Below are 27,391 nucleotides of genomic sequence, written 5' to 3' on the forward strand. Positions count from 1 at the left end.
TGCTCTGTGACTCCCAGGAGCCCGAGGTTTTGAGCCTATTGCTGCAGACCCATGTTACCACAAACTGAGTGACGTGGAGCCACACACCCCTTGTCTCTGGTGTCTGGGTCAGGAGGGTGGCCACAGCACTGCCTGACACTGAAGTCAAGGTGTCAGCTATGGCCGTGGCCTCATCACTAGCTCATCTGGAGAAAGATGCTTCCATGTTCCTGCGGCTGCTGGCAGGATTCAGGCCCTGCTGCTGTAGGATGGAGGTCTCAGTTTCTCACTGGCAGTCAGCTGGAGGTGCCTTCCCTTCCTTGTCATGTGGGCCTCCCCTGACAAGCAGGGCCCCTGGCTTTGATGAAGGGATCTTATGTGACATAACCATCGAGGTGTCTTCTGTGACATTCACCCATTCCATCGGTTACAAGCAAGTCCCAGGTTCTGCACCTACTCGAAGGCGTCAGCCCCAGGAGGCAGGGGTCTGGGCCACGCACTCCTGTCTTTCTCTTCACCTCCCGCTTATCCCCTTTACCTTCTATGGCACGTGTTGGGCTGAGGGGCTGGTGTCGGGGCTCCCCTGGGCCCTGTACTTGCTGCTGTCACAGCTTGGTGATTGTTACTTTGCGAGTCTATCTCCCCCGCAGACTGTCAGCTGTTTGGAGTTGGGACAGCCCCATCTCTGTCCCAAGCCTAGCGGATATTTGTTGAGTGAACAAAAGAAGCAACAGATGAGCCGTGAGGGTTTCCTCTAGGGCAGCTGAAGGCGGCTGGATGAATGAGGAGGTCGTGCTGCAGCGAGGGCGAGGCTCACGCTCGGCAGCGGCGCCCACACTGGGAGTTGTTTCCACCTCCCTATGCCTCTGTTTTCCTGGCTGTGCAGTGGGGGAGTCAGCACTGGCCTGGAGGCCATTGTGAGAATGAACTAGGTGTTCCAAAGACAGAGGCCGGTGCTTTTATTATGGATTGTCACGGGTTTGGTTGGCTGGCTGCTGGGTTCCCTTTTCCACCAATTTCTGGCCTTAAATACCTCCAAGGCAAATAGAATGGGGGCTGGAGAGCAAGCGCTCCCTGTGCCTCAGTGGCTCAGCAGAGGCTCTGGGCGGCTGCGCTGCACGTGGGACTAGGACTCTGGGGCGTGGAGGCTGCAGGATCTCATGGACCTGGAGCTGTGCCGAGTCGTCAGTTTGCTACCTTTGATGTATCTGAGTTGTAAAATGTTCTTTAATAGATGATCGTTTTGGAAGAGCCCTCATGAGGCCACGGGGAGGTTTCCGCGGCACTGGCCTGCTCTTTTCTCTCGCTGAGCGGGTGGGCTCCAGTCCTCTTAGGGCTTGAGCCTGGGAGACTCGCTTCCCAGCAAAGCAAACAACTCAGCAACTCAGCCTTCCGCCCTTGCCCTGGAACTGGTGCCATGGGGTGAAAGGTTATTGCTGGTTGGATGATCTCCAGATCATGCTTGCACAACTTGATTTCAAGCCACCCTACTTTCAAAGAACTCTGAACGAGACATTGAACCCGACCACTGCCCAGCAGGTCCAGGAGATGAGGGTGCTGCCCCAGTCATGCCCACCGTGGACGACATACTGGAGCAGGTTGGGGAGTTCGGCTGCTTCCAGAAGCAAGCCTTCCTTACCCTGTGCCTGCTCTCTCTAGTCTTCGCCCCCATCTATGTGGGCATCGTCTTCCTGGGCTTCACTCCCGACCACCGCTGCCTGAGCCCCGGGGTGGCTGAGCTGAGCCATCGCTGTGGCTGGAGCCTGGCCGAGGAGCTCAACTACACGGTGCCGGGCCTGGGGGCTGCAGATGAAGCCTTCCTCCGCCAGTGCCGGCGGTATGAGGTGGACTGGAACCAGAGCACCCTTAGCTGCCAGGACCCGCTGGCTGGTCTGGCCGCCAATAGGAGCCACCTGCCGCTGGGCCCCTGTCGTGACGGCTGGGTATACGACACACCCGGCTCCTCCATTGTCACCGAGGTAATAGTAGGCTCTGCATTTGGGGGAGGAGGGTAAGAGTGAGACCAGTTTCCATTTAATGACAGCCCAAGGCCATGTGTGGTGAATGCCGTGGGTGGGGCACAGAGGGGCAGGTGGGGTCTAAGGAGGGAAAGATCTCAGCTGCTGAGCTGATCCTGGGCATCTTCCTGAAGGAGGTGGCTTTTGAGCTAAGCCTCCAGAGCATTTAGACCAGTAAGGAGAGGGAACAGGTGGGAGAGGGAGTAAATCCCAGGCCAGAAGGAGAGCACGAGCCAAGGCTCTGGAGCCAGGAGCGCTCGCTACGTTCAGGGAGCCATGAACTGCTAAACTGATTTGAATGCAGGGTCCTAGAGAGGAGTCACGGGGCAGAATGCTGGTGGTTTCTCACCTTAGGCCAGAACACAGAGCCCTCAGTGCAGGGCTGCCAGATAAGATTCAGGACACTCAGGCAAATTTGAATTTCAGATAACCCAATATTTCAGGGTAATTATGTCCTAGATATTGCATGATATTTGACACTGATAACTGAGGCTGGGAATGCAGATATTGCATGGGACATACTTATGCCGAAAAAATGTCGTTTTTCTGAAATTCAAATTTAACTGGGCACCCTGCATTTTTATTTGCAAAATCTGGCCACCTAACCTTAGTGCCAAGGTTTGGAGAGGTTTGGTCTTATTTAGGCAGAGGAGTGAGACGATCCTAGCTGGCCCTGGTGAATGGTTCAGAGGCAGGGAGGTGGTGGGATGGAGGTTCCAAGAGAGGTAGGGAGAAAAGAGCCACAGAAAGAAGCGCCAACCAACAGGGGAAGGGAGAGTGACAGAAGAGACACAGCCATGGCAGAGGCTGGGGAGGAGGCGCCCCGTGTGGCTGAGCGTTCTGGCTCAGAGAGCGTGGTGCGTGGAGCTCCTGACAACTGAGCTGGGAACCCAAGAGCAGGTGCAGAAGCCTGGGGAGCCGGTGACCCGGTGGATGGGGTGGGAATGGAGAGGAGGAGACAGACACCAGGAGATATCTCCCACTTGAATCCTCCCTTCCCAGTGCTATAAAACTGCCTTCACCCTCACTCATCCTAAACCGAAGAGTATTGTTGGGGAATTAACTGGAGTCATTCATTTCTGCAGAGCTAATCTATATTTTATTTATTTTTATTATTTATTTTTAGTTTTTGGCAGCTGGCCGGTACAATGATCAAACCCTGGACCTTGTTGTTATCAGCCCATGTGCAGAGCTAATTTTTAACTTAGTATTGCCTTGGACGTTGGAATTTACTTAATGGTGGAAGATAAGCTCACTTGTTTGAAGACCACGTTTACCTCCCAAGCCACAGCTTAGGGACTGGGGTCACGAGGCCCAGTGGGGAGGGCACGTGGATGTTCCCAATCTGACTCCCCCTCATGAGGTTCTGCTTGGGCTGCCCGGTGAGCTCAGTTGGTTAGAGCGTGGTGTTGATAACAACGAGGTCAGTCAAGGGTTCAGATCCCCGTACTGGCCAGCTGTGGAAAAAACCACCACACACAAAAACCCCCAAACGAGGTTCTGTTCTATCAGCCACGGCGTCAGCTACGGCACCCCCCCACCCCACCCCATGGCTGGGGAGCCACCGTCTTCCACCAGCATGAGCACTGAGCAGAAGAAAGAGGTCCCAGGCCGAGGTGACATGCAGATGGTTACATCAGTGTTTCCCAAACTTGCCTGATTCTAGAGGTCATCTGGATTCCTGTTTGTGGCCATCTGAGGCAGAAGCCACAGGAAATCTGTGTTTTAATACAGACCCTGGGTGATTCTTGTGCTGAGGCAGGTTGGCAAACATTGCCCTGTGGCTTTATATTCTGTGCCAGAAAGAGAAATCCCAGCAGGAGCAGGCCCAGGAGCCCCCCCCCCCACGCCCCGCCCCGCCCCGCCCCAGCTTCTGTGCAGTCCGGCTTCTCCCAGCAGCCGGTGCAGTGGTTGGGCTTGAGCTGGGAGCAGAGGACACATGGCAGGTTTGCAGGCCTTGCAGTGGGTCTAGTGCCTCAGCGTAGCCTGGGGCAGAGTGAGTTCTCATGGGCAGTGGTGTTCAAGGGCGAGGCCTAAACGCGCTTCCTCTCGCTCAGGAAGCTCTGGCTTCTTGCTGCACCCTGGGCAAGATGGCAGCAGGGCATTTCAGGAAGGGCATCAGTCACATCTTACAGAGACTTGCAAATGTTGTAGCAAAAGCAAAAACAAAGTGGCCAAGAAGGGAATGAGCTGAGGCCCAGGGATAACAGTCCCCAGCCCCATGACTTTGGTGAAATCCAGTATTCGTAGACTATTGTCCTGGGTGACGTGGGTGGAGGCTACGAAGACACAGTCAGGCATTTGGAGCTACAGACCCCGGACAGCCAGCCAACATTAGAAGTGTCTGCCCCAGTGAGATCCAACGGCAGAGCCCAGGCAGGCAGAGAAACTGGGGGAAGCACAGGCTGCAGAATCATGCATTGGGCGGAGGGCCCAGGAGAGGCTGGGGGAAGGTGTGTTTTAAGCTGAACGTTAGAGGAAATAAACATTGGGATTGGTAGAAAGAAAGAGTGCCTCTGAATAGTAGCTTGTCGTGCCCCCCAGACCCGACCTACCTGGGGGCAGATGTTGGGGTCTAGACATAAGACTGTTAAGAGGAGAGGCTCATATTCGTTTCTCAAAGTCAGGTGGTAACGCGGTTTTACCTGTATTTCAGGGAAGAAAGTGCTCATGTTAAGGAACTAATCAGCCCATCAGACAGATCCAGGCAGCCTGATGCAGAGTCTCTGAGGCTTTGAACGTTTGACCCCAGGGCTGGGACAAACGCCTGGCTCACACTAGCAACTTTAGAGATTTGAGAGTGGCGGGTAATAAAACCTCAGTTTTAAAAAATAAACTGGGTTACCATTTACCAAAATGGTCGTTACATGTTTCTCACCTTCGATGCTCACAGTAGCCCTGTGTGACAGGACAGGTACAGTTCTCATGTTTCAAGCAGGGAAACTGAGGCCCCACGTTGCTGAGTGACTTGCTACCATCACAGTGTCATGCTGGTTGGGTGGGCACAGAGAGACGCGGGAGAAAGGAGGCACGTGTCCCTGGACACCCCCTAGGAAGGGCTGCTCCAGGAATGGGGGATGAGAGGCATTGGCTGTAGCCCTCCCCTCCTCTGGTCTCCCTGGAATCTGCCCTCCTTTCTGCCTCTCTCAGCTCTAATGAGGAGTGGCCATGCTTCTGCACGCGGGCCTGCACCATGCCCAGACGTGTGGCAATGTCACCCTGTGGCTAAACCCCAAACAAAACGAGCCCTTCCTGGCAGTCCAGGACCCTGTCTCCTCCCCCTCAATCCCTCCGCTCTCCTGGCTCTCGGGACTCGCCTTCCTTTCTGTCCCACCCACATATGATTCTACAGCTTGGCTGCCCCCAAGACGCCCCCACTGTCCCGCCTCGGGCCACTGCTCACACCTTCAACAGTCACAACAGAATGCACATTATTATTGGTGGAATTTATTTAACTAAATATACAATAATCAACATGTAGAGATCTTTCACTAATTCTGAAAACATGTTTTATTTCTTTTGCTACATTCTGTTTTTGGAACTACTTGGCTATTTCTTTTTAGAACACTATCTAGCAGCCATGTCCCTTTCGAGGAGGTTTATCTATTCTTGCTCCCTTTACCAAGACATTTTGTCCTTTGACAACCGTCAATGGCGAGGCACTTGACAACAGCCTCTTTAATTAACATACGATGAAAGTGATACAAAAATATCAGGAATATATTGATATTCTCTGAGAGGTTCACCAGATGCCTTGAATGGTGTCTTATGAAAATGTGGTAAGAGAAGACTATGAAGCAGCCCGGGGACACCGAGTTTTGTGTAATGCATTTACTTTGGAGAGAGGACGGCAGGAGGTAGTCCTGATTTTCATACAGTCTGTGTTTCCGGTCCCTTCTGGGGTGGTGTGACCGGCAGTTTGACCTGGTGTGTGCTGACGCCTGGAAGGTGGACCTCTTCCAGTCCTGTGTGAACGCGGGCTTCTTCCTCGGCTCTCTGGTCATTGGCTACGTTGCAGACAGGTATGTAAAGGGCCAGTCCAATTAAACACACCCTCCGTGCCATGAGGAGAATGGATTCCGGGGGACAGGGGTGGAAGAACATGACCAGTTGGGATCTATTGCAGAAGCTGGTGGGCACGAGACATGGTGGCTGGTGCTCTGGACTTTGGTGGGGCTGCAGGTGGAGAAAGGTGGAGAGGTTCAAGATGCATTTCAGGGGTTGAAGCCACATGCAGTTGTACAGTTGGGGTGGGCGGCTGAGAGAAAGGGGGGACGAATCCAGGTTTATACTTCAAGCGAGTGGGTGGAATGAGGCCATTCTGAGATCGATGGAGGGAGTGGGTCAGGAGCAGACTTGTCGTGGCTCTTTGTAGGAAGGGTTATGGAGGAAGCAAGAGTTCTCTTTCATGTGCTAAGTTTGGAGATGTGTTCAGAGGACAGGTAGAGATGTCACAGAGGCAGCTGGGTACGCGAGCTGCCCTCAGAAGAGAGGTTGGAGCTGGAGTTCAGGGTGTGGGGTCGGTCACCGGTCGTGGGTACTCAGAGCTGTGAAGCGCATCTGGGACACGCTGGAGGCGGGTGCGGAGAGGGCTGCGGCAGCCTGCAGGGGAGGAAAGGAGGTGCTGGCGGAGGGGAAACAGGAGGAGCAGCAGATGGGAACACAGCTGTTCTCCAAGGACAGTGTGGAAAGGAGAGAGAATGCTGGCCCGAGAAGGAGCGGTCAAAACCTGTGGACGTGAAGGCCACGGGGACCCACGACAAGGACGGCGACAGTGGATGGTAGGAGGAAAATGGAGGCCAGAACGTGGGGTTCACGTGGACAGCCTGTGGCCACCCAGGAGAGCTGGCGATGGGGAAGTAGCTGGGGGGCAGAGGGGGTCCAGGATGGGGACGACCCAGTCCTGGAGGGGGATTGAGGCCGCATGGCCAGGCCCGAGTGCAGAGGCTGGAGTGGCCGCCGGCGTTGTCCAGTCTGAGCACGCGGAGGCGACCTGCGCGCTTCTGGAGGGAAGTTTCCTGAGTAAAGGACGCGTGTTTCTTGGCTGGTGTGGGGTGCTGAGGAGGGGCGAGGTCTGGGGAGAAGACAGGAGTGAGGTGAGGAGGAGGTGACGGCGGGAGACCCGGGCATGAGGCGGTGGGAGCAGCGGGGGCTGGCGGGCGGGGCCTGGGGCATGCCCCCAGGGTGAAGCTTTAGCCAGTAATTTGCCCATGGCATTCTGGAAAAAAGGAAAGGAAAACAAACCTCAGTAGTTATGCTATTAGCGCTGAATATTTTTGCACAAAAGCCTTTACAACCATCAATTGTAGCCATGGAGGAGAAAGCCTGGTTTACGGTGCCCTGTTAAATTGCACTAATGATGCACTCTGTTAATACAAAGATCTGGAGAGAAGGCAGGGTGGGAACTGGGACGCGGGCCGCCCTTGCTGCTGGCTGACACGCGATGTTGCTGAGAGCGAGGGATCGATCCTCCTTAGACCCGGCCAGAGCTGCAGAGCTTGCTAGGGACAGATGGGGGACCATGAGGTGGGACTGACAGTCCCCTGCGGCTCCTCAGGACAGCAGCGAGGTGTGGCCTCCCACTGGGTCCCACGGCGTCCCATTGTGCGCATCTAACCACCCTTCCCACCCCATCTCCTGGTTTCTGCAGGTTTGGCCGGAAGCTGTGTCTACTGGTGACTGCCCTGGTCAATGCCCTGGCAGGTGTGCTCATGGCCCTGGCACCAGACTACACATCCATGCTTCTGTTCCGCCTACTGCAGGGGCTGGTCAGCAAGGGCACCTGGATGGCTGGCTACACCCTGAGTAAGTAGGCGCTGGGCCTGGGAGCCTCGGTGTAGATGAATGGCTGGGCGGGAGCGGTGGGGTGTAGAGGATGCTGGTGGGTCTGGAGGAGTGTGTAACGCTGGGTAATTATGTGTTGTCGGTGACTAGGGCAGAGCTTAGGGCAAGTGTGCACTCCTTTTCTCTCTTTTTGGGTCTGAGAGACACTTAAATAATCACTTAGATAGGTCAGTGTTTCCATGTCAACTAGTCTATTTGGGGATGAAAAGATCCCACTTGCATGCATGGAAGGCACTGGGGAGGGTGTGCAGGAGGAAGAGGCAGGTGGGAGAGTATTTTAACACTTTAAGTATGAAAGAACCAGCAACTGTCTTAAAAGAAATACAACAAACTCAACTGGTTTGAGTGACACCCAAGAGTTAGGAAGGAAAGCGAAGAGGAAACGAGAGAAGAGACATGCCATGATTTACAGAGAATTGAGCAGTAAATCAGTGTGAGTAGTTCTACATGCTAGATTTTTTTTTTTTTTTCAAATATCCTGTGAAGGTTAATAATAGAAAACAGAAAATTATTTCCTGGAGGAAAGTGGCATAAAAGAGGCTTCTGTACTTTCCGGGGCCCATGGATGGGGCGCATCAGACCGCAGTGAGGATAATCCCAGTTTTGCTCGTTTGTGGAGAAGAAAAACAGCCACGTCTTGCCATCTGTGAAAACCATGTCCCGTGACTTGGCATTCTGAAGTGATTTGCTAGGGCCGAGAGAAACCCTGTTCCTGCCTTGAGAAACCATGAACACAGAGGTTAAGTTAGTTAGATCCGTGCGTATTCATCAGGAGCCCCTGCCGTCCTGCATGCAGAATATGCACTGCTGGGCACACGGTGGAGAGTGTTAACTTAGGGTCAAATGCTCGCTCCAGCACTGACCAGCTGTGTGATCTTGGGCAAGTTACATAATCTCTCTGTGCCTCAGTAGCCTCAAAATGGGAATAGCAGTGGTGCCTTCCTCCTGGGGTTGCTGTGAGGAGTAAATGAATTGCACCAGGTGTAGGGTAGGCTTAGAACGATGCCTGCCATTTTGTTATCTCTTTGTGGTGTTGCTGGGGGTACCAGGGCAGATAAGGTGCCCTTTCTATCTTCAAGGAGCTCAAAGGCTAGGGAGAGGGGACAGACACCAAAACAAGTATTTAAATGTGTGTAGTCAGAGCGTGGAAGACTCAGATTCCTCCTGGGTCTTTTCCACCTGCTTCAGGACACTGTCCCTGCTCCTCCGCCTGCTCACTGGCAGCTCCTTCTCAGTCTCCTTTATTGGCCCTGTCCTAATGTGGCAGGACCCCAGGACCTCAGGACTTAGTCCTCCCCCACCTCCTAACCTGATCCTCCTGTAAACCCCCCACCTCTCAGTTGGGCAAAGTGCTCTTCTCCAGTTGCTCAGGCCAAACATCTTCCAGACGACAGCACCTCTGACTATTTTCCTTGTACTCCATCTGCAGTCTGTCAGGGGATTCTGCTGTTTGCTTTACTTTCTAGACACGCACAGAAACCCATGCATTTCGTGACCCCTGCTGGTCCGACCCACCACCGCCGCTTCACCTCCAGATTGGCCTCCCTGCTGCACCTACCGTCAGTTCTCAACTCAGCAGCAAAGTGAGCCTTTTAAAACATCAATTGGATGGTGGCACTGCTCTGCCCGCAATGGTTCTCCATCTCACGCAGGAAAAGTCGAAGCTCTCACGATGTCCTATAAGGCCCCAGGGGATCGCCCACCTCCACAGCCCCTCTGAACTCAGCCCCTTCACCTGCCTTCTCCTCTAGCCACAGGAATCTCCTTAGAGCTCCTTGGCCAGGCCGTAGGCTCCTGCACTGGCCGATCTCTCTTTGGGTAACATGCTTCCTCCGGTTGTCTGTATGGACAGCGCCCTCCCCTCCTCCAAGTCTTTGCTCAGATTTCATCCATCCACCCCAATGGCCCTCTGTAAAACTGCAACCCTTCCACCCTCTCCCTTCCCACATCTCACTTTTTGTTCTCTCACAGCAGGCATCACATTCTAACACAGCATATAATCTACACCCTCATTGTGTGTCTCCTAAGAAGCACTTTGCCGGGGCTGCCCACCATGCACCCCAAACCCCTAGAACAGCTCCAGGTCCTAGGAGGCCCTCAAAGATGGTTGTTAGATGAATGAGAACCCCTGGGGTCCTGAAAAATTTTGTAGCTCAGTCTGGAGCATTTAGGAAGAAGGCTTTGGCGAGCAGAGGCCAGTAGGCTGAATTCTGAAGCATAAAGAGGAGAAAAACAATGGACAGTTAGAGAAAAACCAGGGGACATAACAGCCTGGTGCATCTCCAAAGCCTCAAACTGATTGGTATCGGAGGACACAGGGAAGAGGCAGAACGTGAGCCTGGCTGTGGCTGTGGCTGGGGCGGGGGGTGAATGTGCAGGACACCCGAGAGCAGCCTGGGGCAGATGGGCAGGGCTCGGGTTCTGACCTCTGCTTCTGAAAGCGCCATGTCTGGCTTCCCTGCTGCTCCTGGGGAGCCCCCACAATGACCACGTCTCCTGTTTCAGTTACAGAATTTGTCGGCTTGGGCTCCAGAAGAACGGTGGCGATCCTGTACCAGATGGCCTACACTGTGGGGCTGGTGGCCCTCCCCGGGGTGGCCTTTGCCATCCCCCACTGGCGCTGGCTCCAGCTGGCCGTCTCCCTGCCCACCTTCCTCTCCCTGCTCTACTACTGGTAATGCAGCTCCTCCACCAGCCCCCTAGCCCCTGCAGCCCCCACTCCACTCTCTGTCCTCTCAGGGGGCCAGGCTCAGTGGGGTGGAGGGCTGCTGCCACGCAGGCCACCTCCAAAGTGCCCTGGTGTCCTCACACACAGGTGTAGAGCTGCTCCCAGAGCCTGGCACTTAGGTGCCACTTGTGTGTTGGGCTGTTTTAATATTCCTGCGCCACCCTCATTACATGGGGAGCTGTCCTCAGGCAGGGCCTTTTTAAGTTCACATCCCCCTAAATAACAGTGAACTATGCTACAAGTTGCACAAAAATCTGGGAAAAGCCTCCTTCCTGCGGCCTCAGAATGTGCACCTTCCAGAGACACGGGGCCAAGCTGGCTGCAGAGAGAGTGGCCTCGGTGGGCCAGCTTCACCCCTGGGTGGAGGAGGCAGCTTTCTGTGTGCTGCTCCATGGCATCGGGAAGTGTTGGAAGTAATCTTAGATATACAGGATCTAGTACATAGAAAAGGTTCAATAAGTGGTAATTTTCCTGCAATGGCTACGCCCTCCCACGGGCCCCTAGACTCTGCTCCATGTGCTGACTGTAAGTCAGCTGCCCTCACCTCCCACTTCCCCTTTCCCTGCTGCTTCTCCCTTGTGTGCCTTCTCTTCCTCCTCTCGCACTTTTTCATCTTTATAGTAATATTCATATTATTAACAAGGCTCTGAAATACCTCTCACCTAGCCACACAGTAGGCCTCTGATCTTGGTTAAATGAATTTATGAATACATGCATGAACGAATGAATGAATGAAATGTTCAACGTTACATTGCTCAGTGTAATGTTCTCTGGGCGAGGCATTGTGAAATAGAACCAGTCCAGATGAGGTGTTAATCTTATTAGTTGTCAGCACCTTGCAGGGTCTGAAGAGATAAGCAACTCCACAGATCAGTTTTTATTGTGGTAGAGAAAGGGGTAGCAGAGAGGGCCGTTGGGAGAAATATCTTGTCTATGCACCTTTGGTCACAGTGTTGCTGAGGGCAAGTCTTATCTGTGGGTGACGCTGGAGGAGACCCAGTCTCTCTACGTGAGCTGGCGTCTAAATGTTGGACGTTTACAGCCGTCTGGGACGTGAGCTGGCGTCTAAATGTTGGACGTTTACAGCCGTCTGGGAGTTTGGGAGGAGACTGCCCCCTCCTGGTCAGTGTGAAACAAGGAGCTCTCCAGCCAGAAAGCCCCGGGCTAAGTCCTGATTGTCAGGCAGGGTGAGACTGTGCATGTGTTTTCAGAAGACCTTATGCCAGAAAGTCCCAGTCTCTGGGTTGTAACATCCTTGCCCCATGTGAAATAGACAGCATGGTGTCTGTGTGATTTTAAAGGAAATTGAATACATTTTATTTTGTTTGGGAAATATTTTAAGAATCATTCAACAGCCCTTGGATCATGTTTAGACATCTGATATAACGCAGGGGAGGCAGGTTACATGGGACTTCTGCTCCATGTGGGTATTTTCCCAGGGCAACAAGGGCTGCCAGTTTCCAGTAGAGACAGGACCTCTGCTCTCCAGAAAGAAGGCTGCACAGGAAGCCACGGTTCTCTTCTGGTCTGCAAATCTTAGCAGGTGGCACTAAGAGTACGAGTGACCCACAGAGCTCCTGCATGGGCTGCATGGGTCAGAACACTGTGACCCCCAGATCGTCGCCCACCAGGTTCTCGAGGAATCACAGTCCCAACACGAAGAGGGCAGGCTGCTCTGAGCAGCAGCATCGCTCTCGTCCGGGCTTAAGGTCCGATGCGTTCTGGGGAAAATGCCTCGTAATGATGAACTGTGTCCACAGGTGTGTGCCCGAGTCCCCCCGGTGGCTGTTATCGCAAAAGAGAAACACTCAAGCGATAAAGATCATGAACCATATAGCTCAAAAGAATGGGAAACTGCCTCCAGCAGATTTAAAGGTAACAAGGCTAGAAAGGGCTTTCTCAGTCAGTGAATTGGGTTTGGGTTTATGATTTAAAAAAATGCCTCTGGGGCTGTAGCAGAGTGCAGGGGGAGCTCGTGGTCGCAGGCTGGGAGCACAGCAGCTGCAAAGGCTGGGAGGGGACAGCTCCGAGGGATCGTTTTGCTCACTGCGGTCCGGATGTGGTTGACGGTCTGACTCTCTCCTAGTTGCTCTCTCTTGAAGAGGACGTTACCGAAAAGCGGAGCCCTTCGTTTGCAGACCTGTTCCGCACGCCGCACCTGAGGAAGCACACCTTCGTCCTCATGTACCTCTGGTGAGGGGCGTCTCCGGAGACCGCGCTGGCGCGCTTGCCCAGACACTGGGGGACAAACTCAAGGCGGTGGAATAACTCAGGTGGAAGAAGAGGAGGGTGAAAGGGAATTTCAGTATCGCTGCTGAGTGGTCAAAAGCGCTCTTAAAAAGACATTCATATTTCTCCCTTGAGGATTGAATAATGGGAGAAAGGCTTCGTCTTAGTAAGAAGGGTGTGTGACCTCTGAGAGGTCACAGTAAGACGAGTGAAATGTGGTGGGGGGTTTCCGAGGCTGCCTCAGTTCCATGCAGTCTCATCTGGGGACAGCCAAGTCTTGACTTAATATCAAAAGGTGGATGAGATCTCAGTGACTCCTGGTGCTTTTCATCTAAAGACCTTATAGACCCTCCTGAGAGTATCTATGCGTTTCCTGTCCACTGATTAGAAAACTCGTATACACGTATGGATACCCCTGGGCTCTGCATCTCTTCCCAGTTTGTGATCATAAGAATGAATCCCCTGGCCTGTCCACTCAGAGGACATTGGGTCAACTCCTCAATGTAAGGGCTTTCTCCTCCACATGCACCAGGCCAAGCAACTGGACTCTGGGCCTCGCCATCAACGGGGGCAGCTCTGCTTCCCAGTTACACTTGATTGTACCTCCTTGCAAGGTTTCCTTGCAACAAAGAGTTTGAACTAGTAGCGAAGTGCCCAGCACATAGTAGACCCTCAGTAAATACTTGCTGAAAGTTGAATGAATAATCTCTGTGCCACAGAATCCACCAAGTTCCTTTGGCGCCAGGCTCAGCATGCCCCGCCCCTCACCATTCACCAGCCCCATCCCCACGTTCACCGCTGGGGTCCTGTGCCCGGCCACATGAAGGGCCTCTGCAAACACTCCACATACCTGGTGGATTTCTACTGATGCTCATTGTTCGATTCAGCAGCAGAGGCCCAGGGCCACTGCAGAGAGAAGTCATCACTCCCTCACCAGTAGTGCTCCAAGTCCCCCTCTCCAGTCCCAACACACCCTTTCCAAGGTGGTGTTTTTGACTCCTCTGTTCTTTTATGCTCACCACCCAATCCTTCCACAAATTCCATCGGCGCTATCTTGACATACTATTCAGAACCTGCCATTTCTCGTGCATGCACTCAGTGCCCTTGCTGGAGCACCTGTGTCCCGTGTCCCACCTGCACCACTGCAGTGGCCTCCTGTCTGCTTCCACTCCCTGCTCAGGCGATGCTCCACAAAGCAGGCAGAGGAATCCCTCTGAAGTTTGACAGACCTTGTCACTTCCCTGCTCTCACCCGCCACCGTCTTCCTCGTCCACTGGGGTAGAGACAACTGCCTTGCCGTGGCCCACAGGCCTAATGCCATCTGGCCCTGGACACCATCTCCTCCTGTTTCCCTCCCCCGACCCCACCTGCTTCTCTTTGTTACCGCGGCTTGGTAGGCCTGTCCACCACTGCCTGGCTGCGTGACCTTCAGAAAGTGCCTTAATCTCTCTGACTCAGTTTCCTCATCAACTGGGAGTAACAATAGCACCTATCTCGTAGGCCTGTTGGGAGAATTAATGAGATGATGTGCGTTAAGGGCTTAGAGTAGTGTCTGACAGAGATACAGGAAATGCTCAATAATCACAAGGTTTTTTTCATTTTTTGTTTTTGTTATTTTAATATGTACATGCCATTCATAGGTTCTGCCGAAAGATGGCAGCCCTGCACATTTGTTAACTGTTTTGTGGACAGGAAAATCGAGTTATGCATTTCTTTCTTTTAAAATTATCAGTGATATTTGGCTGTTTCCATTGAACTGGCTAAATGACATGGGGGGGGGGATTCAGGCTTTTGTAAACTCACTAAGTTGCAGGCAAGTGCCTTCCTCTTGTTTTCTTGATCCCTTTGTCCAATCAGGAACAATTTGGGACCAGAAACAAAAGCATCCTAATGCTTCTCTGGGCGAGGCTTTATAAAACAAGTAAGTATATTAACTAGGAATGTCAGTTGTGATCTCAGTTTTGGAGCTGTTAGGCAACTTGATGCTGGGATTAGATGGTGATTGCTTATCGACCAAAATCTCTTCTCTTGATATAAATACCAATAAGATGTTTCTAGCTTCCAAAATAATATTGCTTACCCCAAAGTGACACACAGAACCCTCTAAATTTTGACTTGAGTGAGAGTGATTTAGTTAGGTCCCCTTGGTCTGTGTGCCCTGTTCTGTAACGTTACCGTATTTTCCTCAGATCTGGATGAAGAGACAGTGCAGGGGGATGAAAGAGAGTAAGTGAACAGTGCCCAGTGAAGACAGGGCGGTGTGGTGCAGGGAGCACCACGTGGAGCTGGAAAGGCCTGGTCAGCACCTCTGCTCTGTTGTGCTCTGAATCCTTGACCTTGGAAAGATGATGACGATGGTGATGAGGATAATGATAGTAAAAGCTCCTCTTTACTGAGTGTGTATCATGTGCCAGGAACTATAACAGACACTTTTGTCTGCTAACTCAGTGAGTACTCAGGACGAACCAATGTGGTAGGCACTATTATTATCCTATTTACAGGTGAGGCCCAGAGAGGTTAGTTAAGTTCCACAAGGTCACACAGCTTATAAAGAAATCTGACACCTGACCCTGCTCACTCCCCTGCTGCCTCCTTGTGGGCCTGTTGGAACATTGGATGAGGTTACACGTGTGGGGGGTTTGGCGAAGTGCCAGACCCCTACGTATGCAGTGAACAGTGGCAATTATCGTCTGCAGTCCCTAGGAGACTCGGGGCTATATCTTACAAGTTTTGCTCTGACATCAGTGGTGAAAGGGCCCAGGTTTTTAACCCCTCTTCTAAATTGCTCCAGGACATTCCAGATCAAGTGGCACATGCTTCTCTCCCGCTGGCAGGGGCTTCTTTGCCTTTGACTGGGACTCTCCTCTCGGCTCAGGTTCACGGTCGCGGTGCTCTATCAGGGCCTCATCATGCACATGGGCACCACCAGCGAGAACCTCCATCTGGATTTCTTTTACTCTGCTCTGATGGAATTCCCCGCGGCCTTTGTCGTCCTTGTCACCATTGACCGCGTCGGCCGTCTTTACCCGATGGCCACGGCATATCTGGTGGCAGGGGCAGCCTGCTTCATCATGACTTTTATCTCACATGGTGAGTTGTCTATTTTCCAGGGAATTGAACTGTGGGAATAGAGCTGTGGCACTCTGATACGCCTCTGGAACGAGGGCAGAGGCAAGGTGTTAGCTTCATCTACAGTTTTTTTTTTTTTTTAATTGAAGTATAACACACAGACAATGAGCAATTTATAAGAGTACAACTCAATGAATTTTTACTTATGTATACACCTGGGTATCATTACGTAGATGAAGGTACAGAGTGTTTCCCACACCCCAGAAGATTCTCTCATGCTCCTTCATGATCAGTACCTGCCGCCCCACCAAGATCACCCTCCTCTGACCTCTGTCACCACCAATTAGTTCTGACTGCTCTCAACTTCATGTAAATGGGACCACACCCATGGGACTCTTTTTTTTGAGTCTCCCTTCATGCACTCACCATTGCACCTGTGAGATTCATCCATGCTGTCACATAAGACTGTAGGTTGTACTTTTAAAAAATTATCGTGTGGCATTCCATTGTGTGAATGTGACACTATGTCTCTATCCCACCTTTGGTTGTCACTTGCGTTGTTTCTGTCATTCACTTTTTGGTATTAGAGCTGCGGTGATCCTCTCGTGCCTGCATTTTTGGTGGGCACGTGCCCTCATTTCCCTTGGGTACATATCTGGGCCTAAGGGGAGGCTGGCACTTAGCGGTTGTAGTCACTGCCAAGCACTTTCCAAAGTGGCTGGGACGTTTTACACTCCCCAGTGACACATGAGTCTCCGATTCCTCTATGTCCTCACTGATGCTTGATGCTGCTCGTCTTTTTAATAGTAGCCATTCTGGTGGATATGTACTTGAGTCCTTAATTCGTACAATCTGAGATAAACCAAACTACATTTAAAACTAAAGCAGATTAACGTTAGTCAATTTTAATTTGATTACATAAATTGCCTTTCACATTTGTTGCTTTTGGAAATGTTGTTAAATAAATACAAAGGCAGATTTGCCATTTTCTCTATTTTTATTGCTTGTGCTCTGCACTTGTTGGTTCAGTGAGTCATTTTGGCAGCTTTTCATGCGGGGTGTTGTGGAAAATGTCTCATGAAATCTGTATTCTCAAGAGCCAGGCTGTATAGATCAGGCTGGAAATAGAAAGGGGCGGAAAGAGAAAGCTCCTTTCGTGGGGAGAGAACAAAGCAGACAAGACATGGGGCAGAGCGGCTGTGAAATAGACTATCCCCACTCTCTCCCGTCTCCCTGTTTCTGGAATCCTGGGTGCGACGTAGTGAATGGGCAGACTTTAAAGAGTAAGGGCACTGAGTGCTGAGAACGGGGGGACCGAGGGCTGAGTCCGTTCAGTCCTCACCTGGCCCCCTCCCAGCTCCTGCACTCTCCACTTGCCTCTGTCCTAGTCGTCATCACATTGTGTGATAATCCTTCATTTCCTCCTCCAGGAAATATTTCAAGGCCTCCTATGTGGCCGGCATGCTTCTAGGTCCCAGGATCTCAGCACTGAGCCAAGCAGAGAAAGTTCCTGTCCCCTGGAGCTGACATTCTAGAGGGAAAAAGAGAAGGATCAAGAGTGATGAGGTGTTAACTCTTTCCAGGCGGTCAGGGGAGGCCTTAGGAGACCTAAATGAAGTGGGAACAAGCCATCACAAAGTCTGGGGAAGTGTTCCAGGCAGGGAACAGCAAGCACGAGGGCCTCGGCGTGGGGGAAGCTTGGTGCTGGAGGAGCAGCCCTGCATTCATGGGACTAGACTTGAGTGAGCCAGGGCGGAACAGTTGGAGTGAAGTCTGGAGTTAGCCCGACACAGCCAGTCCGGGCCACAGCCATCCTTGGACTTTGTCTCAAGTATGGTAGGAAGCCACGGTGGCTTTGAGCAGGGGACTGACTTGACCTGACTCCAGTTTTAAATGGGGCCCTCTGGCTGCTGTAAAGAGTGTCCCACTTGTGCAGAAGGGAGACAGGGCCTGCCCTCTGAGGGCTGGGAAGCTGTTCACCTTCAATAAAGCACCTCACCAGGTTAAAGACCTGTGAACAAGGACCTCCCTGGGGTGTCTGAGTGAACGCCTTCATTTTTTCTCTTTTAGAAGCTAGAGGGGTGTGCGGTCCTGAACCAAAAGCTCGGCTTGGGTTCTCACTGGGCAGAGAGCAGCAGGAGCCCAGCGGGGCTGTGTGGCACCCATCGGGCGAGCTGGTTCCACTCTCCTTTGAAACCCCACTCTGGCTGAGCGAAATGAAGCAAGTCTCCCATAAATAGCCAGCATCTGGGAACAAGGGCCAAGATGACAAAATATCTGTAACCCAGAGGCTTTTTAGTGAGATGGCATGTCACAAGGCCACCTGCATTTCAGTGCTGAGATAGTCCAGGTAAAGCAGATGGCAGTAGTCATGAAGGATCCGAGGGTCCTTCTGGGTTAGCCCCACTCTTTGCTCACCCCCAATAGGGAGAGGGCTCCCTGGGCCTCCAGGTGGTCAAGACCCCAGAGCAGCTGCCCAGGCAAGACAAGGGCTGTCTCCCTAATCCTCGCTCTCTGAGACTTTCGTGAAAGATGTTGTGGTTAAAAATGTGCTGGAAATGAACATCAGTTTGAGGATTAGAAATCTGTTGTATTAGTTTGAGGACGACTGCCTAAGAGAACTCCATTTGTTGAGTACCTGCTATGCGTCAGGCACTGTGCTAGCAACGACACCATTATATAATAATCAAAAAGCCAACTTTTAAGTTCTTTGGTCATGGTGGACATTTGACATTATCTCTAAGTCTCATGACAACCTATGAGCTGGGTATAATCATTCCCATTTTACAGCTCGAAGCCAAGGTACAAAGAAGTAAACAGCTTGTCCACATCAATGCAGCAGACAAGAGGCAGAGATGAGCTTCCAAAAGTGCACAGTGGAGCCTCCCTGAATGTGTCATTATCAAGCACAGAAATCTCTTGGGACTCGGTTTACTTATCCAAAGATAAAAGGTTTAGATGAGACAACCTTCAGGCCCTACCAGCTCTAAAAGTCCAAGCACAACCTAATGTGGCTTCATGCCGTAGCTCAGAGAGCAAAGCCCCCACCCATTACCTACTTGTCTTCATGTTTCCCCTCCAGACCTGCACTGGGTAAATACCGTAATAGCTTGCATTGGCCGATTGGGAATCACCGTCGTGGTCCAGATGATCTGCCTGGTGAATGCTGAGCTGTATCCCACGTTCATCAGGTGAGCACAGGAAGGGGCAGCTCTGCGCCAGCCAGGCTCAATGAGAACTCACGCTCACAGAGGTGGGCTGGGCGGCAAAGAGAGGGGCAACCCCTGGTTATAATCCTCTAATTAGTAGAGAATGTGAAATGGGTTCTTTGAGTAGACTAAGGGTGCTCTTTATACAGAGCAAGTGTAAGAAAAAAGACATATAGGACAGAGGCACAAACACTGGTTGGGGAGCGGGGAGACTTGAGGTTTATTTTTTATTATTTATTTATTTTTTTGAAAGATGACCGGTAAGGGGATCTTAACCCTTGACTTGGTGTTGTCAGCACCACGCTCAGTCAGTGAGCGAACCGGCCATCCGTACATGGGATCCGAACCTGGGGCCTTGGTGTTATCAGCACCACACTCTCCCGAGTGAGCCACAGGCCGGCCCAAGACCTGAGTTTTAACCTGTTCTTAGTACCAACTAGTTGCACAAACGTCAGCAGCTCCATTGACACAGCTAACATTTGTGCAGTGATATACAAAACATTTCTATATGTGTGATTAGGTTTTACCTTTAAATTTGTTATCCAGTGTTATTATCCCCATTTTACATCTGAGGAAGCTGAGGTTTAGAAAGGGAAAGGGACCTTCCAAGGTCACCCAGACAAAAACTGGCAGGGCCAGGGCAAGTACCACACCTTTCTGACCCGAAAGCTTCTGCTTTTTCCATTAAGACACATTAACGTTATGTAAACTGAGAAACTTTTTAAAAATAATGGTGGAAACATACACAGAATATAAAATTTACCCTCTTAGCCATTCTTAAGTGTTAAGCACATTGACACTATTGTGTAACCATCACCACTGTCCATCCCAGATCTCTTTTCTTCTTACAGAACTGAAACTGTACCCATTAAACACGAACTCCCTATCCCCTTCCCCCAGCCCCCCCAGCAATCACCCTTCTACTTTCTGTCTCTATGATTTTGGCTACAGCAAGTACTTTATATTAGTGGAATCATACAGTACTTGTCCTCTTGTGTCTGGCTTATTTCACTTAGCATAATGTCCTCAAGATTCATCTTGTTGTAGCATGTGTCAGAATTTCCTTTTTTTTTTTTTTTTTTTTTTTTTTAGGGCTGAATAATATTCCCTTGTATGTACATACCACGTTTTATTTACCCATTCATCTCTTGGTGAACACTTGGGTCGCTTCCACCTTTTTGGCTGTTATGAATAATGTTGCTATTAACATGGGTGTACAAATATCTCTGCAAGACTGCTTTCAATTCTTTGGGGTATATGCCCAGAAGCGGAATTACTGGATCATTTAGTAACTCTATTTTTAGTTGTTTTGAGGAACTGCCATTCTGTTTTTCATTAGTGGCTGCACCATTTTACATCCCACCAGCAGTGCACAAGGGCTCCAGTTTCTACATATCCTCACCACACTTGTTATTTTCTCTGTTTTGGCCTTTTTTTTTTTTCTCTTAATAACAGCCATCCTAATGGGTTCGAGGTGTATCTCATTGTGGTTTTGATAAAGATTAGTGATTCTGGCCATCTTTTCACGTGCTTGTGGGCCTTTTGTAAATCTTCTTTAGAGAATGTCTACTCAAGTCCTTCCCCAATTTTGAATTGGGTTTTTGTGGTTTTTTGGTTTTTGTTGTTATTGTCATTTTTGAGTTGTAGGAGTGCTTTACATATTCTGGATATTAACCCTTCATCAGATGATTTTCTCCCATCCCATAGGTTGCCTTTTCATTCTGTTGATTGTGTTCTTCGATGCACAGAAGTTTCTAATTTTGGCGTAGTCCAGTTTATCTCTTTCTGCTTTTTTTTTTTTTTTTTTTGCCTGTGCTTTTTGGTGCTGAAGGACTTATATTTTTAAAGTCAGTATTATTGAGGTATAATTTATAGAGTAAACTCACTGTTTCTAAAATATAGTTTGATGAGTTTTGACAACATGTACATAGTCACTTAACCATGGCCACAATCCAAATAGAGAATATTTCCACCACCCCCAAAAGTTTCTTCATATCTCTTTGCATTCGATCCCTTTTCTCCACACATCCAGCCTCTGACGACCACTGATCTGATTTATGTCCTGACAGTTTATCATTTTCTGGAATGGTGTGTAAAGGAAATAATACAGCAGGTAGCCTTTGCATTTGGCTTCTTCCACTTGGCAGGTTGGGACTCATCACCTTGTTGCATGTGTCAGTGTTTTGTTGCTGTTATTGCTGAGCAGTGTTCCAGTGTGTGAGCGCACCACACCATGGTACGTTTATCCATTCCCTACTTGAGGGACATTTGGACTGCTTCCACCTTGGGTGATTATGGTGCAGTTGTTATAAACATTCATGTGCAGGTCTTGGAATAGACACATTTTCATTTCAGCTGGGTAAAGATTTAGGAGTGCAATTGTGTGGTCATATAATAAGTGTATTTAACTTTACGAGAAACTGTCAACCTGTTTCCAAAGTATTTTCCAAAATGGCTGCACCATTCTGTATCCCCACCAGCCGTGTTTGAGAGACCCTCTGTTCCCATCCTCATCAGTGTTTGGGATTGTCAGGTTTGGTTTTTTTTATGCCATTCTGGGAGGTGGTAGTAGTATTGTGGATTTACTTTTTCCTAATTACTAATGATGTCAAGCATCATTGTGTATACTTATTGCCATCTGTATCTTGGAAGCTTAGTTTTAAATGAAGATTATTATTATTATTTTTTTTTTCGTTTTTTTTTTTTGTGACCGGTAAGGGGATCGCAACCCTTGGCTTGGTGTTGTCCGCACCACGCTCAGCCGGTGAGCGCACCGGCCATCCCTATATAGGATCCGAACCCGCGGCGGGAGCGCCCCTGCGCCATACTCTCCCGAGCGAGCCACGGGGCCAGCCCTAAATGAAGATTATTTTAATTGTGAAAGTAATTGCTTTACTCAAATTTTTAAAATAGACATTATCTTAACCTTACCTTTGTTGGAATTTGGTATATTACCTTAAAGTCTTTTTCCCCCTCTGTATAAATTGTTTCTTCTCCCTCTGTCATCATACTTTGGTTTCTTTTTCTTTTTAATTTTAACTTCTCAATATACACTGTAGTTGATTTTCATGTCCCTTTACCCATTCCTCTTTCCCCCTTCCCTCTCTCCCATACTTCGGTTTCTAAGAATTATTCCAGCTTCCCGATCTCATCTTACATCTGCACAGCCCTCTGAGACCTTCAGAAACCAGAAGGCATAGGATGACCCTTAATCACTTTCTCTTTCCTGCCTATTCCTTTATTAAAAGGCCATGTCTTTGACTCTCATTTGTAAAAAGTTGCTTGGACTGAGTACAAGGAGATGAAGGCAAATTAAAGGGAAAACCTTTTACATTTGGCAGTTCTGAGCCCAGGGTCTAAAATAGCCAGGCCAAACCATTCCATTGTCATGGCCACGGGACCCAGGGGACTGACACAAAATGGAAACTGTCAAAGTTACTGAGTGCCTGGTTCTCTCTGGAGAAAGGCCGTGTAACCCATCCCCAAGGAATCCTTGACCTCTGTGCAGACAGCCTGTGCGAGAAGGATTCTCAGTGACTAGAAAGAGAAGCCAGATGTTCAGAAATAACATAAACGTCGTCCACACACACACAAAAGTAAGTCAGCCTCCTCCTGGTCCGTGCAGTTTGCTTACGGGGTGCTGAGCAGTGTACAGCGCTGGCTAGCCACAGGTGTTGTTGAGGTGTTTGCTCTAGAATGAAGTTACCGTTTGGAGAACTGAACCACAGACAGGTCATCTTTTTGTCCTCTGCATTTTATCAGGAGCCTTGGAGTGATGGTGTGCTCCTCCCTGTGTGACGTGGGTGGCATCATCACCCCCTTCCTGGTCTTCAGGCTGATGGAGATTTGGCAAGGCCTGCCCCTGGTTTTGTTTGGTAAGACTCCATGGAACGTTTATTATCCCTTCTTTCCAGCCTGGCAGTGGGCACAGCATGAGTTCTCGGTCACTACTTGTAGAGTGGAGAGAATGATTCTCCCAGAGAGTTCACAGGAGGCCAGGGCGGTGTGTGCCCTTCAGCTGTCTAGGGCTCATCCCATCTTGCTTCGTGGGAAAGGTAAGATGGCATTCCTAGGAGGTGGCCAGGGATTTACGTCCTATTGCTCTGGAATCCAGTAGTTCATCCTACAGGACAGACTCTGAGAGACTTTTTGACATAGTCTCCTGCTTTCTTATGAATTTCATTTCCAGCTCTTACACATTTAACATATACTAGCTGAGTCTTGAAGGGGCTAAATTGTCACCTCTCTTCTGCTTCTGGATCTTAATAGTTGAGAACAGGCATGAGGAGACAAATGGGAATCGAAGTTCTGTATCGGCTTTGTTTCTGATAAAGTTGGATTAGCAGAGGAGAAGAGGACTGCCACTTCTCTCCCCAGACCTAGGCCGTGAGACCTCTGAGGCCCTGCTAACCCACTTGCTGGAAGGCAAAAGTGGCTGGTCCCGTACTGAGACCTGCCACCCTGGGGCACAGGTGAATGCGACAGGGAGAGGAGGAGGTGGGGAGGCAGAGAGAGAGAGGGGAAGACAGGACAAGGAGGAGAGGGGGAGAGGGAGAGGGTCATGGAGGGGCCCACGCTGCCCGCAGACATATTACCTGTGCTCTGTATACAATTACATTTACACCTGAATCAACAAATCCCCTAATAGTTGACTGTCAGTTACTGTGGAACACTATACTTCTATAGAAGTAAAGGGAAGACAATATTCCCTTTTCTTACTCTGGCATTTCCCCATTTATCCTATTGTTTTAATTTTCTTTTCTAAATATCCCGATAACTTTTTTATTTCCATAGTCTCTCTCCCACCTGAATTTTCCAGACACCTCTTTGGTTAGCTGTCATCATCTCTGTAAATGGTATTGGCTGTGCTCTAGTGACTCCATTAGAAATCTGTTTCCTTTGAAGGAGTGCTGGGCCTGGTTGCAGGGGGAATGACGCTGCTTCTTCCGGAGACCAAGGGGAAGGCTTTGCCAGAGACCATCAAGGATGCGGAGAACCTGCGGAGGTGAAGCCCGTGGTGCTCGGGACCCCGGGGCCCATGTTACACCTGCCCTCTGAACAATATCACTCCACACTCCACGTTTCTTCTGTCGTGAGGCTTAGGAGAGCTTTACGGATATTTGTATGTCTTTTTATTACTTGCAGAGCTGCTATGAGGGAAACAAAGCACAGGGGCCATTGGGTTTACGTAAGGAAAGAATGGAGAGCAGGAATATGCATTTTTGACTGACAGTTGTCTGTCAGTTCCAAACTGCTTGGCAGGGAACGACGTGTCTGTGATCTTGACTGTAGGGCACCAAGATCCCCAGCTCACCTCAAGCGTTAGGAGTTGGGAACATTTTAAAACCAATCTTCTCGTGCTCGCTTTGGCAGCACATATACTAAAACCAATCTTCTCTCCTCTTAGCAATTGTTGTTCACATTCCTTAGTGACTTCCTTCACAAAGAAAAATGACAAAATCTTCATTCTTGTGACAGAGAGTAGGCTTTCGTGGAGTTTCAGATTCTATTCTTAAAGCAATAAAAAAGGAAAGTAAGAAAGAGCCCTGGATGAGATGATGTCCCAGGACCCTTTACAGACTGAGTTGCACAGATTCCACAGCAGAGACACACGTGTCCCTGTGGAGTGGAGAGAATAGTCTATGGAGTCATAAAGTCCTGGGTTCAAACCTAGATGTGGCCACGTGACATTGAGGATGTCACTGAGCCCTACAGAGCCTAATTTCCATTCCTGCAAAATAGCCAAGGGATACTTAGCGAGTCGCTGTGAAAATTCAGCGAGATTAAGTGACGGTGACTTATCCGTTGCCTGACACATCACAGATGTTCGATAAATCTTAGATTTTCTCCAGTCTTCTCGCAACTGCTCAATTTCCTCAGTGATTCTCAAAACTTAGTATGCAGAAGAGCCCAAAAGGAACCTTGCCCTCAGTTTTTGACTTAGAAAGTGGAGGGTAGGACCGAGGAATCTGTTCTAGAAAGCTCTGCCGACGATGCCCGCCCAGACAGGTGCTCTGGGAACGTCACGCTGAGAAGTTTGGATTTCTCAGTGCTGACAGGGCACAAGCGCTCTATGTTAACTGTAAGCACATTTTCTAGTTGCTGCTGATTTCCTTCTTTTTGGACCCAAGGGGTAAAAATGTAGAACGAATGTTGTGTAACCTGATTTAAATATGTTTCATTACAATTTGCTGATAGGCACTTGGCCATCTTTCATATTTTTTCATTTATCATTTTTCTCCATCATCAAAACCACTCCTGCTGTGAGCCCCGCCCCACTGCGCATCCTCCGTCCTCAGCGACACTCTTCATACTTGATAGACATCATTTATTTCATTGCCTGTCTTCTCCACTGTACCAAGTCCATACGTAGTAGCCATGGCTGGCTGGTTAGCTCAGCTGGTTAGAGTGCAGCATTGTGACACCCAGGTCAAGGGTTTTGATCCCCTTTCCAGCCAGTCGCCAAAAAAGTAGCCCCAGAATTTCTCCAGAGAGATGGTGTCAATGACCCCTTCTTCACCCCGGCTGAGCTTTCTGGAGCTCCTGGGGGTCCGCCTCACTGAAAGCTGGATATGCACCACCACCTAATGCTCTCAGAAGACTGGGAGGCAGCTACAGTTGTTATCATGCCATTCCACAGGTGGAGGAAATAATGCCACGTACCCCAGAGTCACCAGATTCAAAACGGAATGCCACCTGGAAAGTGGCAGAGTTAGGCAGGACATGGTAGACGTTTTCCTTGGGGCTCGGCAGGCTCTCTCTGCAAAGGGCTGGAGAGTAGATATTTCAGGCCTGGGGGCCACTCGGTCCCTCTGCCCGACTCTGCCCCTGCAGCGGGAAAGCAGCCATGGACACTCAGAGCAATGGGTGTGTCTGGGTTACAGGAAAACTTTATGAGCATTGAAATTTGGATTTCATCTAATTTTTTAAGTGCCACAAAATATTTTCATTTTGATTTTTTTTAACTAATAAAAAACATAACAAACCATTCTCAGCTCACGGGCTGTACCAGCACAGCATAAGCTGGACCCGGTGGCCAGCTGTGGTTTGCCTGCCCCGTTCTTCCTCGTTGCCTGCTCTCCCCCTGCGCTCTCTTTGTTTTGAGACTTATTCCCATATACAACTTGGCAACAGTTTCTTAATCAAGACATTGATTGTTTCTTTATTTAACTTCAATTTTCATTTTTTATTTTCTTGCTACAGGAAAGCAAAGCCCAAAGAAAAAAAGAATCACCTTCAGATCCAAACATCAGAACTCAGGGGCACCTGAGTGAGATGCTTTGCTGGAGACTGAGTGGCTGAGAGATGGCGATGGAGTTGTCATCTGAAGATTTTCTTGGGAGTCTTCACTTCTCTGTATTCTTCCTCATTTTTGCCTGCCTCCAAATTAATACCAGTCCTAAAGAATTGTTTGAGTGGGCTTTGTCTTATTTTGTTTTCTTTCTTTTAAGTCCTCCAAAGTCCTGACTGTCTTTCATCTGTTAATCTATTCTAGTGGGAGCTGTTGGTAGATGGTAGCAGGTAACTTAATTATCTAAAGTATGTTGAAGATCCAATAGAACTTAAATATTGCTATGAAAAAGGCCTCTGTAACTGGTTTTCTAGGATGGGTATTGTTTTATTTACTCTCTGAAAGAAAATGCCTTTGCATTTGTAGGTACCTATGCTGACAAAAGTATTTCAACAGGAAGATTGCTTGGAGAGAACTTGTTTTTTACATATGGTGACTCTTCCAGCAAAACATAACCCACTTATGTTTAAATACATATGACAGAATAAAACATGATCTTCAATCATAGACCAGAAGCACTATGACCATTTTAGGGAAGAAATTTCTGCCTCCTGTATTTCAGGAATATTTTACTGTATATCATTTTTGGTTTGGGTTCTTGGTGATTCTAAAATGTAAGCATATGCCAACTGTGAGATGTCACAGTAAATATGTAAAACAAGAGTTCACTTTACCATGAGTTATGTGCCTTTGGAACCTTATGCATTGATTTTGTTGCTAGAAGACTCAAAGATATTCATTAAAAAATTTCCTTACCTGTGAGACAAATCACAAAGGTAACACAGTAGCCAGTCTTCAGGGTCCATCAGGGAAAAAAGGTTCCCAGTGCAGATTGGAGGCCTGATGAATACACATGGGTATTGTAAACATTTCTGGCCGCTCTAGCTAAGATCAGTAATGGCCACAGGCTGCAGGACTTGAGGTGAGGGAGATTGGTGCCGGGCAGCACTTTGGTCTTCCTTTAAAAATAGACATTGATAAGTTGGAAACCTGGAACTTTGCCCTTGGCCGGGGGATAGGAATG

General features: G+C 49.5%; 1 protein-coding gene across 1 annotated transcript; it reads left to right on the plus strand.

Annotated features, from left to right (window-relative positions):
- Window positions 1-1,547: 1,547 nt before the first annotated feature.
- Window positions 1,548-26,346, plus strand: SLC22A1 (solute carrier family 22 member 1). Its single transcript, XM_063098000.1, has 11 exons — window positions 1,548-1,958; window positions 5,916-6,019; window positions 7,648-7,802; window positions 10,347-10,515; window positions 12,330-12,444; window positions 12,656-12,762; window positions 15,674-15,888; window positions 18,950-19,058; window positions 22,839-22,951; window positions 23,982-24,081; window positions 26,280-26,346. The coding sequence occupies exons 1-11, from the start codon at window positions 1,548-1,550 to the stop codon at window positions 26,344-26,346; spliced, it is 1,665 nt and encodes a 554-aa protein (XP_062954070.1).
- The last annotated feature ends 1,045 nt before the right edge of the window (window positions 26,347-27,391 follow it).

The sequence above is a fragment of the Cynocephalus volans genome, chromosome 5 (assembly GCF_027409185.1).
Source record: "Cynocephalus volans isolate mCynVol1 chromosome 5, mCynVol1.pri, whole genome shotgun sequence".
NCBI classification, from domain to species: domain Eukaryota; kingdom Metazoa; phylum Chordata; class Mammalia; order Dermoptera; family Cynocephalidae; genus Cynocephalus; species Cynocephalus volans.

What these genes read in the sequence shown, in the direction of transcription:
- SLC22A1 (XM_063098000.1), top strand. Translation starts at nt 1,548, where the DNA reads ATGCCCACCGTGGACGACATACTGGAGCAGGTTGGGGAGTTCGGCTGC. An exon ending in TGCCTCCAGCAGATTTAAAG is followed by an intron (nt 12,445 to 12,655) that starts GTAACAAGGCTA and finishes ACTCTCTCCTAG; the next exon opens with TTGCTCTCTCTTGAAGAGGA. An exon ending in CATGACTTTTATCTCACATG is followed by an intron (nt 15,889 to 18,949) that starts GTGAGTTGTCTA and finishes TTTCCCCTCCAG; the next exon opens with ACCTGCACTGGGTAAATACC.